This window comes from Uloborus diversus, chromosome 7 (genome assembly GCF_026930045.1).
Source record: "Uloborus diversus isolate 005 chromosome 7, Udiv.v.3.1, whole genome shotgun sequence".
NCBI classification, from domain to species: domain Eukaryota; kingdom Metazoa; phylum Arthropoda; class Arachnida; order Araneae; family Uloboridae; genus Uloborus; species Uloborus diversus.
Genome location: NC_072737.1, coordinates 132,634,530 through 132,651,238, shown reverse-complemented (window position 1 = coordinate 132,651,238; position 16,709 = coordinate 132,634,530). Strand labels below are relative to the sequence as shown.

Sequence of the window (16,709 nt, the reverse complement as noted above, 5' to 3'; positions counted from 1 at the left end):
TGATATCACAAATGATGAAATGCCATTCAGTGTTGCCATTCACAGAGCAAAATATTTAATTCGCATCTTTACTCACGTGTATTGGCAATGATAGGGTTGATAGCAAGCGTAGAGCGCAATTTTAATTCGCTTATTGATTATCATAACGTGGAAACGTAGTAGAAAGATGCGCCAAAGAGCATCATTTGTGACGTCATCAAGACCACGCCGTGTTTGAAAGATAAGACATTTTAAAAAATTAATTAAAAAATAACTGTTGGGAAAATGAAAGTATTTTCTGGGTCCATGTTATTATTTTTCTTTTGCTTATTCTATCAATTTCAGTGACAAAAAGTAGTACTTTTGACTGAAGGAAACAACACAATTTCCGAAATATGAAATTAAATTTCACATGTTTCAGAAGATTTATCAGTTAATACTTATTTTTTTTTAATCTTGGAGTCGTACCTTCTCTGTATGTCTATTGAAGTAAGAACTGTTTAAAAAAATGTATCCGTAATCTCTTTATACTTGCTTTAGTTACTTTGAGAAATTTCAATTTTTGTGGGTTCTTTGTGTGATTTTAAATCTTACCGAATTTGCAGGAATCGTTTTGAGATACGTTGGATAATGCTCCCCCTCATTACTTTGTAAAACGGTATATGTTACTAATTTTCGTTAAAGAAATATTGTCACCAGATGCTGAGATACTTTTGGTCACCATAAAATGTCGCTAAACAGTTTCATCCGAAATGTTTCCAAAATAAGTAGTAAAATTTGGCGATTGTTTGAATTTAAATGGAAAATAATCAGCCAAATCCATTTGCCAATCTTGTGGAAAAACTCTTCTTTAAGATTTAACTTGAGAAAAGCCTCGAACAGTCAGGCGAAACGCAAAAATATTCAACAATACAACAATTCAAGCTATCAACTGGGAGTTGAGATGATACACTAAATAATGAATTTGTTTGATGAAAGCCTTCGAACATGGAACAAAAAAAGCTCATAACTCGTTTTTTATACAACTTAGAATTTTCTAACAGATGCCATCTTCAGCAGAAAAATTAGCGCTTTCGATGGATACATAATTTTGATATGTACACGTATTTTTTCACCCCCATATTGGGTCTTTTATGCGATAATTGGGACTAAAATTGGAATAAAAAAGGAACTATCAATCGGATTTTTTTCGAACTGGTCTACAGACCTCCCCAGTACCAAAAAGAACAAACGGTGAAAGTTTCAGCCAAATCTGCCGGGTAGTTTCTGAGATCTTAGGGAACAAATTTACCAAACTCCATTTTTATATATATAGATGAAGAATGTGTCCAGCTGCAAAAAATATCTAGCCCTTCAAAATAAAAACAGAATAAAAATATAAATGAAAAATAAGAATAATAAAAACACTAAAAGGTATTTTCTTCAAAGGAATCCATTTATGCATGAAGTAAAATTTTATCCAGCTTAGCAATATAATGTGTCACTTACATTTTTTCTTTTCTTTCTGTTATGAAGATAAATATGAAATTCAGATTAAAACTTTCAAATCAAAATTATACTTAAGTTTGTTAAATATATGATGCAGAGTTCTCCCACAATCTTTAGTCACATAAACTTTAACAATTTGGCAAAAGCGTAGACATCATTAACATATTTAAATATAAAAGCAGGTTGTGTAAAGCACGGAAGAAACAGTAAGATCTTTGATTTGACAGAAAACCAAAAGATCATTGAGCTTTCAGTATTCATTATTTCATAAATTGCAGAGCTTATCATCAATATAATACACAGCAAACAGCTTTTAATGTCTGCAGTTGAATTTTTTAGTAAGTTACCACCCTTAAACCACAAGTTAAGATAGAAATATATGCAATATATCATACAGCCCGGTTATCACATATAAAGACGGCAGTTTCATTCTTATTAGAACTCATTAGTCCGGAATAGAGAATAACCGAGCTGGAGGCAGATGTCCTCTCATTGAAGCTGAGAGTGCCAACAAACTGGTAGACAAAGTAAATTTTCAATATAATAAAAAATTAAATGATTAAATAATACAAATTAAATAAATGAATAATTGAGTATCTTATTAAAATTTTATGATGATTTTTTTTTTTAAGTTAGAAGAAAATTTAAAAGCACTTTTGTGTCAGAAATTTTTTTAGTAATGTCTAAGTTTTAAAAACATGACACCCCCCCCCCCCCGCCCATTAAAACCATTTTAACTCAGTTCAATAGAAACTTTTTGCTCATGTTGTTCAAGATGTAAAAAATAAAATATAATTAAAATTTCCAGAAAACTTTACATAATTTTTAAGCTGCTACCTGATGCTAATCAACATCCAAAGATTGCTTTGCAAGGATTTAAATCATCTGTTAGGAAGAATTAAGATTAAAATACATGTTACAGTTAGAACAAAGTGAAAATCTCCATCCTGCAGAAAATAGAATTTAACTGAAGAACTCTTAATTATATTGTCCTAAATACATTAGAAGAATATTAAAATCCTGCTTCCATCTGAAGAAAAAAAACTTACTGGAAATATGCATTACAAAATCATTTTCAAAAACAATACTTCAAAAGAGCACACCTCCTCCAGGGTTCAAATCAACTCCTAACAAATTTCACCGCCATCAGTGCTACAGGGCATAGCAAAACCAGTGTTTTGTATGCTGGAAAAGTTACTTTCAAATGCGTCCTCCAGTAACATTTTGCTCTTTAGCTCTGGGCTTGAATTGAGTTTAGCTTAGGTCTTCACTGAAGTAGAAACCTACATACCTCCACCCTCATGTCTTAAATGGGAAAATTGAAAAACTTCATCTTATGAAGAGAAAAATACTTTTTTGAATGACATAGAATGTTAAGGGGTGCAGGAAATCTTTTATCACCTCAATAGGTAATAATCTAATGTAATTTTGCACGATATTTCATGACTGTAGGTACTATGGGGATTTCTGGACATTGGACAGTCACAGGCAGAATTTGTTTGACATCACTCTTTTAAATATAAAGAGAATTTTTTTATAAAATCCAAATTTTTTAAAGGAAATATTACATATGAGACGTTAATATTGTGGAATGACCCTTAAATATTTTATCTCAATGATTCAAGTTTCGCACTTACCAAATGTAGATACAAATATTTAATATCAGTATTTCAAAAGTTTTACATAATTACTTTGTGTGAGGGTGAATGAGTGGTTGTAATTATAATCTTTCTTTGAATTTTTTTCTTCTATTTTATGATTAAAAATATCTATCTTTTTATTAAAAGGTAAATGTGATGAGTTAAATAACGTTACAAAATAAAGATAAAAAAAACAGAACACATTACAGTTTTCGATATAAAGAACTTACTTTAATACAAACTAATAGAACGAGTAGGTAAAAATTTGTAAAACATGAAGATTTTGATTAATTCAATTTATAATTGATTTCATAAAATTAACTTACAGAGGGTGTTCTCAGAGAAGCGACTATTTTCGACAAAGCATTTGCCCACACTTCATCTAAATAGGCTCTGTTCACTAAACCATTTGCAGTATTCAGCACATGGTCTTCAACAACAAAGAAGCTGTAACAATAAATTATCCACCATTAAAATGATAAAAAAGACAATTTGCGATACAAAATATTTCAAAACAAAACAAGGTCACATGTCTTTATTTACTGCTCTCTCTTCCTTGTGAAAAAACAAATGTGAATGCCAAATTTCTATTAAAAATTGACTAATGAAGGTTTTTTTTTTAGGTTTAGAGAAACAAAATCTTATATTTAGTACATAAACAAAATTGCTCAACCACAAAACTGACATAATATGACCTGAGTTCGTGAATTTAAGCAAGCGCTTAAGAACTTTTCACTATATGATGCAAACAAACAAATAAAATTTTATAATCAGAAACTTCACATTCTAAAACCAAGTTCATCATTTAGACTCAGTAATGCACAACAGTTTCCTGCTGAGCAAATATAAAAAATCACTCCACATCCAGTTTAAAATAATTTTCAACAATCCTAAATAGTTTGCTCATATTTATTTAATATCCAGATTTCTGTAAAAAGCATACCTGAATTCATGAGGAAAAAGAGTATTCAATAGATAATGCAAAAAAGTGCAAAACTTACCCAACTATACCACTGAAATAACTCCGATATCCATCAATTGTTTCACTCTAAGTAAAAGAGGAAACATGTTACAAATTAAGGAAAAATTCAAACATGTTTGTTTTATTATAATTGTTTTAAAACTTTTTTTTTTCAATCTCGTAATCATAAGTACTTTTTAAAAATCTTAACAGATTAAACTATAACATACAATTGCCTAATATTACTAAATACATTTAAAAAGTCACTAACAGGGGTCACAGTGGGGATTTTTTTTAAATTAAGATAATTTAGACAAAACTTTAGGACTTTTTAGGACAATAAACATCAAATATCAACCAAAAAAAAAAACATTTTGAACATATGCTTTGATTCTGTCAAGGTTGCTATGGACTACATTTCTAGAAAAACAGTTTTGTAAAAGGAAATCAAGAGTTTAAAATTTACACACACACACACACACACACACACACACACACACACACACACACATGTATACATATTATATATATTTTATATGTAAGAAGTACCATTGATTATAGAAATCATAAAGCTAATCTAGACAGCATACACAAACAAAGCCGAATCTAATTAACATCTATTGCTCTTATAGTAAACAGGGGGACACTTAGTTTCAAATACTGGCAATACTATACTAGGGCAGTTCTCAAAAGATAGGAACAAAAAAGTTAATTCTGAGCAATTTTCAAAATTTTGAAATTTGACATCAATTTTGTTTTTATTGCATAGTATGTACACCTAGAACATCATATACAAACATTAAAAGACAGCAGGTATTTAAAAAAATTGATAAATAACAAATTAAATGGTTGGTCTGTAGGTAACGGATTTTGGACATCATTGTCCAATAGGTAACAGATTTTGGACATCATCATAATGTAAGTTTCAGTTTTTGAACTTTTCCAATGAAAATTTTATCTATTTTTACATTCTGCAATGAAAAATAAAGGATTTAAAGTACTTGAATAACTTTTAATACTGACCTTTAAATAAAAAAAATTTGTTATGGTTTCGTAGAATACGAAAAAAACCCAACCATTTTGCCAGTGCAGGTGATGAAGTCGCCAAAACTGATGCTGTTGGCGAAAACCGGTATTCTCGCTGGTAACCCTTCGCTTATCATACGCTGTGAGTTGTTGCTAATCGGAATTTGCTTGGTGATTTTTGTGCAGTTTTGTTTTCTTTCGTTACGATCATAACTTGTGTTTCTGTTATTAAAGTAATGTTCAATGCACAACGTATTAATTGTGAAAAATGTCAATGGATTGAAGGAATTAACATTATATTAGCCTTCTTTATTAAGGTTACAAGACAGAAGATCATTTTTAATCATGAATAAATGGACAGAATTATTGGCCTCTAGATCGTAACGCAATTTGGACATCTCACATGTATGTTTAAGAAAAATTATTTTGCTTCAATGATACTGCATAAAAATATAACACTTTAAAATAATTAACAATTGATTTTGAGGATTGAAAAATACCTTTAAAACATATAAATCACATATTTAGTTCTCAAATAATAGAATTGTCAAGATCGTAACTTTTGGACATACTTCCAACTTCCATTTTTTCTAAAATTGTTTACAACATAAATAATCTGTCTTTAATTTTTCAATTTGTGGAAAATATTATCAAAAAAATATTCAGTTTGAGATTCATGGCCTTATTTTTTTTTTTTTTTTTTTTTTTTTTTTTTTTTGAAACATATGGAAATAATTAAAAATAAAAATTTTTTTTAATGGTACATTTGCTCAGTTAATGTTTTGGTATGTCCAAAGTTGTGCCTTTTAGCAAAGAAAATATTTTTTAATGGTATTTGAAGAGCATTTTTTCCATAATTTATGTCAGTTCTTGTCTCTATACAGTATTATAATTTAACTCAAAAAGTTTCAAGTTTATTCAAATGAAAGCTATTTGGTGTTGAAGCCTCAAAGTTGAGGTCTGTGTTTGCTCTCACCTTTTGAGAATTGCCCACTAATGAAGGGTCGACCAAACATTGTTTAATATTGCCAATGTATGTGATAACAACAATTTGGAAAAGCAATCGCCAAAACATGGTCCCTTTAAAAGTACCAAAAAAGCTAAAGTTGAAATATTTGAATACTTAAAATTATTACCATATTTGTGGAAGGCTGCAATGCTAACTTTGCTTGTTGTTTCCGCTGATTTCGATAATAATGTTCAAAGGCTTCTCTTTCTCCCTTAAAATGATTGATGAAACAATTAGCATAAACACTTGGTAAATTTAATAAACTAAATTTATTCAACACAAAAACATGTCATATATGAAAAAACATGCACATGATTTTCTTCTTTCTGTAGGGACATTTATGATGACCAGACCAGAAAAATAAATGCAACCTCTGGTTGCATAATTATTCTTGCATAAATTGGAGGTATCATATAGGTCAGGTCATATCTCTCACTTTCCACCCTATGTAGGGGAAAATTGAGATTAAAAAAAATAAAGAGGGCCTGCTTTTGGACCTGGTACCAACTAGGAGCTTTGTGAGTCAGTCGCACAGCAAGGGGATTGGGGTCAAACCCAGGGCCGGATTTAGGGGAGGGCAGGTGGGGCTACTGCCCCGGGGCATCCACAACAAAGGGGCCCTCAACAATACAAATTTTACAAAATATCCTAACTTTCACGGGTCGAAAATATCGGATATATATCAAAGTGTCAGATGTTTTCGAAAATATGATGATCTTTTCGAACCCTGATTAGGGGCCTCCACTCCTTCGTTGCCCCGGGGCCTCCACACTTCCAAATCCGGCCCTAGTCAAACCTACTTAGAACCCTTAATTTTAATACATTGTGCCAATAAAATCTTAAGATAAGCTTGTCATAAACACATTCTGACATTTCTTTACAGGCTATGTGTAAACCTGTACAAAATTGTACAATCCCTCCGCTCCTGCCATTTTCTATACTAGGACAGTACAGCTAAAATGGAATATGGTCAAAGTTACCCCATATTTTTATTAAGCTCCTCAAAAAAACTACACATTTTTCAAAAAATCTAAAAAAAATTATTTTTAATGAATTTGTGACAAGAAAATGCCAGGTTTTGAAGAATCCACCATATATGCATAAGAATAAAATAAATAAAAAGTTAAAATGAAACAATGTTCGAAAATGTTAAATTTAAAAAAAAAAAAGAAGAGGCACATACTAAAACTGTATGGATATGTAAGCACCGGTATACAGGAGAAAAATCTATCATATCTTGCGCACTCAAATCTTCATTATCATCCAAATTTAGCTCTTCAGAAAATTGCTCTACTTCTCCAGTAAATGGATTAGGTGGAGCTGGCGCTTTCCTTTTTTTACTCTTCCATTTAAAATCTATATCTACAGTACTCTGTTCAGATTGCTGCAATAAATTTTTAATATGATATATAACTTTTATCAAAAAATTACAAAACATTTCAAGTAGACTCAATATATTATAGCGTAATACATTGTATTTTCAACAGTAATAGTGTTAAAACATTTTGTGGCTACAAAAATGCATTTTGAAACTTTAATTCCATTCTTTTCAAAAAATTTTATCTCAAATATTATTACCAACATTCTCAAATATTCCTTTCAGCATAATTATATACGCAAGAAATCATTTGTGGAATGATTTTGAAATATTGCATTAAATTTTAAAAGCTTAATTAATATTTTAAAAAGCATTGAAGTACCACAGTAAAAGGTGAATTCCAGGAAAAAGGCGACATGACACTTGAATTTTAAAACTTAATATTCTGTCACTTGCTATATACCATTCTCTTCAGAGAATCTCAACCTGTTTTTCCCAAATAGTTTGATGGCTTCTAGAAAATCAAGGGCAAAATCAAGTTTTCTCATTGTATTTTTAAAGAGCAAAAAATCTCTTTTTTGTTACATACTGTAATTTCAATAAACTTGTTATCAGCATATAATATTCAGGTTAACTTTTATCTTTTGAATGTCTAATTAAACTTTTTGGTAAGTAATATAAAATTTCTTTTTATTCAACCATGAAATAGGTCCATTACTAAGGTGACAATTTGATGTCCTTCCGTTACCAAAATACTACATCTCAGTTCACCAAGAACCTATTGGGTATAGAAACTAATGTTTTTTTTATGCAAAGCAGAATTATGCCCCTTGTTAAGGAGGTATAGTTATAATTTTAATGGATATTTAACTTATATAGTTTTTAATGGTAACGGAAGGACAAAAAAATACGGTAACGGAAGGACATTTAACTATTAGCTGATACAGGGTAAAATGTTAGAGTGCTAGTATAAAACTATTGTTTAAAGTAAGTAGTCACGTTTAAAAAATATATAAGTAATATTTGTACAAAAATTATGTGTGCTTTTATTTAAAAAAAACTTTTATGTAATTTTAAAAAAAATTGTTTTGTGATTTTTTTTCTTCTATTGTATGTGATGAAAATCATGAAAACTACACTTAAAAACTCCTAAGCATGTGAAAATCATTTTCCTTTGTCATGTTTGTGATATGACAAGCCAATAAACACAGAAACATATGCTTAAAAACTTGAAATTTATATTGGAATAATACAATACTGAAACTGCTTTTAGATTTGTTGTCACAAGTCACAGAAAAGGACTGCTGAGAGCGCTGATTTAACCGCTAAACGCACTGCAAATCAGAGATCGGTGAATTCATATATCAACTTTCAAAAAGATGGAGAAAAAAGGATAAAAAAAGATCCATTCTCATCCTGACACACAAAATATGCACTATTTGAATCCTGCAACAAGTTATGTTATTGAATATAGTAAGTGCTTCAACAAATCGAACAAGATTTCACTTCAAAGTCAAGACTCTCAGTTATAATGTTAAAAATGAAGATACTGCAGAATCAAAAACACCAAATCATAAGAATATGCCAAAGGATTCATCAATGTTTGGACAAGTTTTGTTAGTTGGATAGAAGGGTAAAAAATTAACATAGAGCAATGTTGGACGGGTATTTCATATAGAAGATGAAGGAAAAGAAATACTTGTTTGAGAATGCATAATAACGTGGGAATAATCTTTGTATTCCCTGAGAAAGAAGATAAATGTTCTACGGATTATGATAAAAAGATTGAATATTTAAATAATTCAGAATTGTAACAGATAGCTCAGACATTAGATATCATTGTTTCAGACTGCTGTATTAGCTGAATAAATGTTTGTAAGTTGAAATTTTCCAAGTTATTTGTTTTGGACTTCTTGTCCTTCTGTTACCCTTATCAAATACATAATTCATATGCTTAAAATAATTATTTTTAAAACTGAAGGTGGAATTGTAATGACTGAACACTCTTGTATGTGCTCTAATTTTTATATAATTTTCCCTTTTATAGTCTAGCTGAACTTTTGGGTAGAACATGGTTGCGTGAAAATCATGTCGCAAATTGTTCTTCCGTTACCTCTTTTTAAATTTCATTTAAAAAAAAGGTTACTGGCAAAAAATTCCTGGCTTTGGCTTTTTTAGCAACTTACTATGATGTGTACAAAAGTCTACGCATCAGTTTTTTAAAAAAAATATGTACTTTGATATGCTAACAGACACAAATGCATCGGGTTTTTTTTTTCTTTTTTTTAAACTGTCCTTCCATTACTGCTGAAATTCACCACAAGTTGAAATTTTATAATAATAGTTGTTGAGTAGTATACAGTATTTTGTTGGTAAAGCAATAAGTTATGCAATAAATATATGGCTCAATCTTAATGCAGTATTTATATATTTTACTCAATGAATATTTTGTAGCGAGACTAACAAGTGGTAGTCTACTAAATAAACAATTTTATATCTACTACTGAAGCATCATTACCAATCATTATCATTTTACAACTTCATACCATAAAAAAAAGGTAATTTTTTTGGAACTGAAAAGTAATCTACTTGTTATAAAATACTTAAACTCACATGTTTCATAGCTTTCTCTCCAATCATAGGAGAAATCCTTCTGACATTTTCAAGAAAATCATTCAAGTCAGATTTGGAAGCGTCTTTGATTTTTTCTCTGTGCATTGGAATTGTATTCTTCATGGTTTGAGCAAATCGGTAGCGGCTAATTCTAGGTAAATGTGTATGTTCCAACTGTTCCAGAATTTTAAGGGCAGGATAGTATCTAAAACGACAGAATTTGAAGATTAACAGGAAAATAACAGTAGAATTTAATTACAACAAAAATTGAACCAATACAAAACTTCAAATTGAAATAATAATTTTAAAAAAGGAATAATTAAGCAAATTTCAAAACATACTTTTTGTCGGTAAAACTACAATTTCACAAACAAAATACATATTGCAAACACAAGAATGCTTTTACTTTCTATAAAATGGCATTAAAAATCAATAAGGAAGTAAATATTCACATTTCAATAATCATTAGCATAAAAACAAAATCAATGACAATGATGTTTTAAATTTTCACAATTTCCAAACTGAGTCGAATCTATATAAATAAAACAAAGAATATATATATATATATACACTATATGACCAAAATTAATGGGACACTTTCAAAAATTCACATTTTTATTTATTTCTCGAGAAATAAAAGCCCAATTGCTCTGTAATTTTTTTCACATAAAAAGTATACTCCAGATGTCATTTTCCAATAAAAATTAAGTCTACTATTCATATGGGGAACCAGCAACAAATTGAGGAAACAAAAAAAGGGTTTTGGTCATGTTTCATTGTAAATAGCTTGGAATAAGCTATGAATTTTAGAAATAAGTTAAAAAACTATCAAGAATTTATTTTTATATTTTCGTGAAAGTATCTCTTATATTCATGAAAATATAAACATTTCTTTCAAAAGTGCAAATTTTTTTAAAAGGTTTTCGGCTCATATCACGCAGAGTTTTACTCCAAACGTTGCTAAACTTTCAGAATATTTGAAAGCATATTGGAGAAACATAATAATAAAAAATTTGAAGTTAAAATATTGAAAAGATAATGAAATATGAACGTTTGAAGCAATTAATTTTTCACTGCGCATGCGCAAAAGATAGCAATTCATAACTTTCATAATCCAAAGCTCAGATATTTTGTACAATTCATTAAAGAATTCCACATCAATATCTTTAAAATGTAAAAAGTTATCAGCGATCTAATGAGTCGAGTTTTAATAAGTCTTGGCTAGAACAGTGAGGGATCGTTCGCAAATAATCCGTTCTTATCATGAATCACTCTGCAACGATAACATGAAAGTATTGCCAGTTTGCGAACAACCCCTTACCATTTGTCGCCTATCCAAGCATTTCCACGTCAGCTACAGACTTCCTTCCAGAATTTCTTTGAAACCTTACTTTTATTTACTATAAAGAGATGACTGATCGCAAAATGTGCAAAGTTTGTGTTCTTCACTTATAACCTTTTTTTTTTTTTCAATCTAAGGAAACATTAATTCTTTAAAAATATTTGTTCTCTACTTTATAGGGTTTATCTAAACAGAGCTAAAAATTTTATGTCTAAAGTTTTTGGCATTTTCAGATAAAGAGGTTTGAATTTCACCTATAGATACTAATACCAAGTGATTTCTAGGCATTAATATTGAATAATAATCCATGCTGAATTAAATGGTAAGGCAGTTAGTATAGCACTCAATTGATACACAATCTAATATTGCAAGAAGTTTAAAGATTCTTTTACAAAATATGATTGTTCTTATGCTTCACCTCCCCTCTTCTACTTTGAGAAAATAAAACTAAACATTTTAAAATTCTCATCACTTACCTTTTTTCTTTCATCTGATGTAACAATTTAAAGTACATTTCTAAAACAGGTTGGCAAAGATTTAAATTATCTATAGCACATGAAATGTTGTACTGAATTCTTCTGTGTTTTACTAGTTCTTCTGCTTTCTGAATAACTTTTCTGGCACTTTCCTGAAGCTCATCATTTGTCAACATAACTTCACTCTGTAATTTCATTTAAAAATAATCAATTTACAAATTATTAAACAAATCACTATTTTATGTACAAAAGGGGAAAAAATCAGGATTACTTGAACATTGGAACATTGACAGAAAACAAAATAACTGGAAAAAAAATGAATTAGCCTAGTAGTGACCAGAAACATAAAAAAAAATGGATTATAAACAGTAATTTTATTAAACATAATGGACTTTTTTCATGTAAAGCTGTAAGATTTTTTCAAAGAACAAGTTTGATCAATGGAAATGTTGGAGATTTCAACTCATTTTGCACATAAATTGATACTTGTTAACTTTTGTTCACTAAATATGTGTTGTATAATGTTTTCATAGGGGGTTATTATTATAATCATTTTTATTTTAATATTATTTTTCTAGATTATAGATGGTTAAATTTGGAGATTTTTTTCATTGAGTAAAGGAAACCCTAAAATATATGAATTTTGATTAATGCTGAGATTGATGTATGTATAGGAAAGAGGATGGTAGAAATCTAGAAATGTGGAAATATTTGCTTGGGAATATATTAAGAAAGCTGCCAATAGCAAACTTTGAGAAATAGTTTATAAAAGGAATAGCAAAGGAAAAGATGGTGTTAGGCAAAAATTCTATTCCGAAAATACAGAGAAAAAACGAAGCCCAGTCAAATGTTAAAATTATTTGGCAAAATAAATAACATTAGACAATAAAAAATTACAATTAATGCAAACGATGTTATCAAGGAAAATTAAGAAGCAAAAATTCAGAGAAAAATACATTTTGAGCACATGGCATAAAAAATGCATTTCTGTGCAGTATAGTGGGTGCAATATGCCTCCTTTAGTCAATTGATGGAGAGTTTCTGGTCCTCCCACAGTAAATTACAGTAAATTTTTACTACCAATCCTTTTTGGAAACTTACTGGTGAGTGGCAACCACTAATCCGCACTTTTATCTGTAAGTTTAATTTAAAAAGGTCTTATCCAATTACATTGATATATTCAGTGGTTAATTAAGATGATCCATTTAATCAACTTAGCCAATATAATGCTTTCCAAAAGTAAGTTTCACCAACTCTAATCTATTTATTATGACAAGACAAAATTTAACAAACCTTTAACTTTTGAGCTTTGGATCTAACTTGCAACAATTCCCTGATGGAATCAATGAAGCCCTGATAGTGAAAATTGCACATGCGTTCAATATCTCTATCATGATTTTTTATTCGTGCATCCAGCCTCTCCATAAATTTCTCATATTCATCTCCATCATAAATCGCCCTGAAAAATTAAACAATTTTCAAAATATATATATATATATATATATAATGTTTTTGTTTTGTTTTTTTTTTTTTTTTTAACTGAAAAAAAGTACAACATTACAACTATTTTTACACTAGCATTATCCTACATTTAAAATCACTCAATAAAATCACATTTAATTTTAAACATGACAGTCAATAGCAGCTACATTAATTCTTTGAATAAACACTTAAATGCTTTTATTGATAAAATATATCAATAAAATTTCCAAAAAAGAAAAGATACAGTAGACTTTAGCAGCGCTGCTTTGTCAAACCAAGGTGAAAAGGATTTTTTCATATAGGCAAATCTATCTAATATTTTCTCAAACTGTAATCATTTTTCATCAAATATATCCAATGCATATTCTTCTTCCCAGGAATTAAGACAAAGCTGACTAGAATTTTTCAATCTTCTTCACTGTTTGTTAAAATGCTTCTTTTTGAAAGTGTTTTGAAATTTTAATATTACACAATGCTCAAATCTTTTTCCAATATTTTTCAACCAGAACAAAAGTTTTAAAATCGAATTTGGAAAGAGGTGAAACTTATCTTAAAGCTCTATCAAGTTATACATAAAACGGAATAAAGATGATGAACTCCAGCATAGCTCTGAACATTCACCTCTCCCTTACCTCAAAAGCTAGGGGCAGAGATGCCCCAAAGGCGCATGAAGGGTTGTTATAACCTCCCAAAAATTTCCTTATTCAACAAATGTTTCTGACAATTTGGCAAATTTGAGGAGTTAATTGCAATATTTAACTCCCCAAATTCCTTGCATTTTTAGTAGAAGTACTTATATGTGCATACCCATGTTTTATCATTTAGCAAGATTTAGAGTTTCTTTTGTTAAGTTGAGAATTCCTCCCCTCGGAAAAATTTCAGTTTGGGGTGACCAGGGGGGTACAGTAGTAATGGCTCTAGAAATTGAAGCAGACCAACATTTTAGGGGGGGAAAGGCAGGCTGAAGTATATAGAGTTTCGGTTGCAAAAACTGTTGGGGGATAGGGTAGCAATAAAAAGCACCAAAGTGGTCAGAAATAAGTTGCTTAGAGGGGGATAAAATTCACTTATAAATTTTTTAAGTAATGAAAGGAAATATTATATCAAATAATCTACATTTAAAAAATGAATTAAAAAGAGTACTGAGGTCCCTTACATTTTATTCATAAAATATTTCAGCACAATGTAATAATATACTTGCATAATATTCAACATCCACCCATACTAGAGACGTACCGAGTACTCAGCAATTACTCGGTACTCGGCCTACTCGACCAATTTGCCGAGCACTCGGTACTCGGCCAAATTCTGATCGGATACTCGGCCAATACCGAGTAGTTGCAAAAAATTGAATATTGTCCTAGACAGATACTAAAATTTATAAAAAAAAAAAGAGCAAGCATTATATTCTGCAATCATTTACAATTAAAATTTATAAGTCAAATTTAAATTTTGAGAATAATGAAGTTTGTAATGCTTCAATGGAATAAATCTTTATTTTAATGTCCCCAAAGTTATTAAAACTTATTTATTAAAAATTATGCAAAAAAGGTTAGTATAGAAAATATGGAATTTTTATATTAAAATTGGATTTTTGCTTCAACCAAAATTAGTTATAAAAAATATAAAAGTATCTTTGCTTAAAAAATAAAAGTAAATGAAACAATGTTAAAAGTACAGTGCAGGAATACTGCAGACACATTTTTTGGCATTACAAGGAATTCTTTTTTCAATGCACAAAATGAGAGCTCGTGGATTTAAAGACAAAACTCGGATTTTTTTGTTGAATGTCTTTACATTCTTTAGCTCACATGTTATGCACTGAAAAAGACGATCCTTGTAATGGGGGGGGGGGGGCAGAAACACGTGTCTGCAGTGTTCCTGCGCATTTGTTTTATCTGCTTTTAAAAATTATCTATATTTGGCGTACTAGAACTATAATTGATTGGTATACAGTTAAAACCCTCCTAACGTACACCCCTCAAAGGCAGACACCACTCTTATGCGGACAATTTTTAATTCCCCAGTTCCAATGCAAATAACATTCTTAAACCCCTGTCCTGCAGACATCTCTCTATTGCGGACAAAAAAAATTGTCCTGTTAGTGTCCCCATTAGAGGGATTTTACTGTAATTTGTTTTAATTCCAACTTGATTAATCATACCTTTTATTTATTTTTAATTTAAAATTTTTTTTTTGTAAAATTTTAGACAAACAAAACTGTTTACGTAATGCGTAATTAAATTTCAGCAGGAATTTAGTTTTAAAAACTATTATATGGACAAGGAGGTCTATACTACTATTCCATTAAGTTCAAAATTCATCACATGTGTGCAGATGGTTCTTCTTAAAACATAATTGGTACTTGGTAACTCGGCCGAGTAGTGAAAGGCCGAGTACTCGGTAACTCGGTATACTCGGCCGAGTACTCGGTACTGGCTACTCGGCCAAAGTGCTACTCGGTACAATTATTAAATTATTGATTGCTTACAATATAGAAGGATAGGTAATACATTTGTAATATATTTGATAGTGTGGGGGGAGGCGTCATGATCCCCCCTTGTATTTGCCCCTGAGCATTTGGCACATGCGACATGCTAGAAAAAGCATTTTAACTGAAAAAAAAAAAACATTTTTTTTTTAATTAAGAGAAATTTTATGGTAATGTCTCAGCTTTTTTCACAAGGTTAAAATGAAAAAGGAATCACCAAACCAGTGAATGAAAGTCCCAAACAGCGAACAATTTACAACATTTTCCTTTCCCAAATGTATCAAAGGAAAGTAAATGCTGCCAGTTTATCCAAGAAAGAACTTTTCAAACATCTTTAAAAAAAAATAATAATAATAATAATGATAATAAATTTTAAAAAAAATGATGTGTTATAATCCCTAGGGTATGTTCATTCACAGGTTAGTCCACACAATATTTTCTAATGACAAGTGAACTTCAGTGCCGGTTTTTCTGAGCCGAGGCATATCTAGAACCTCACCCCCCCCCCTACCCATCTCCCTTCCAGTTTTACATTGAGTTTCAACAAAAACAAAAGGTGAATTTGCAGTTCCCAGATGTTGTTGCCCTGGGCAAAGGTCCCGGCTTGATTCCCCTCAACTCTGCAACAGCTGAACTTGAAAATGAGATCAAATCACTTTTCCTATTATTTTTTATACTAATGAATGCAAAATACCTTAAACGTTTGGCTGTCAATAAACTAGGTTTCATGCTGTTAAAATCATTTCACATATATTTAATTGAGAGTTGTTAATGATGGCTAAAATATATCTATCGACTGCATTTGTTTCGCTTCAAAAAAGGCTATAAAAATATTAATACAAATATTTAAATCTTATTATTTCCACTTGCACTTTTGCTCTCAT

General features: G+C 30.1%; 1 protein-coding gene across 4 annotated transcripts in view; it reads right to left on the bottom strand.

Moving 5' to 3' along the window:
- LOC129225543 (exocyst complex component 6B-like) overlaps positions 1-16,709 on the bottom strand; it is a 61,733-nt gene that overhangs the window by 21,290 nt on the left and 23,734 nt on the right. For all 4 annotated transcript variants that reach the window (XM_054859985.1, XM_054859986.1, XM_054859988.1 and 1 more), the window contains exons 2-8: positions 13,146-13,311; positions 11,853-12,037; positions 10,035-10,239; positions 7,287-7,487; positions 6,231-6,314; positions 4,109-4,155; positions 3,434-3,554 (exon numbers count right to left, since the gene is read on the bottom strand). In XM_054859985.1, coding sequence (XP_054715960.1) covers positions 3,434-3,554; positions 4,109-4,155; positions 6,231-6,314; positions 7,287-7,487; positions 10,035-10,239; positions 11,853-12,037; positions 13,146-13,311 — 1,009 coding nt within the window. The remainder of the gene's footprint in view (positions 1-3,433; positions 3,555-4,108; positions 4,156-6,230; positions 6,315-7,286; positions 7,488-10,034; positions 10,240-11,852; positions 12,038-13,145; positions 13,312-16,709) is intronic.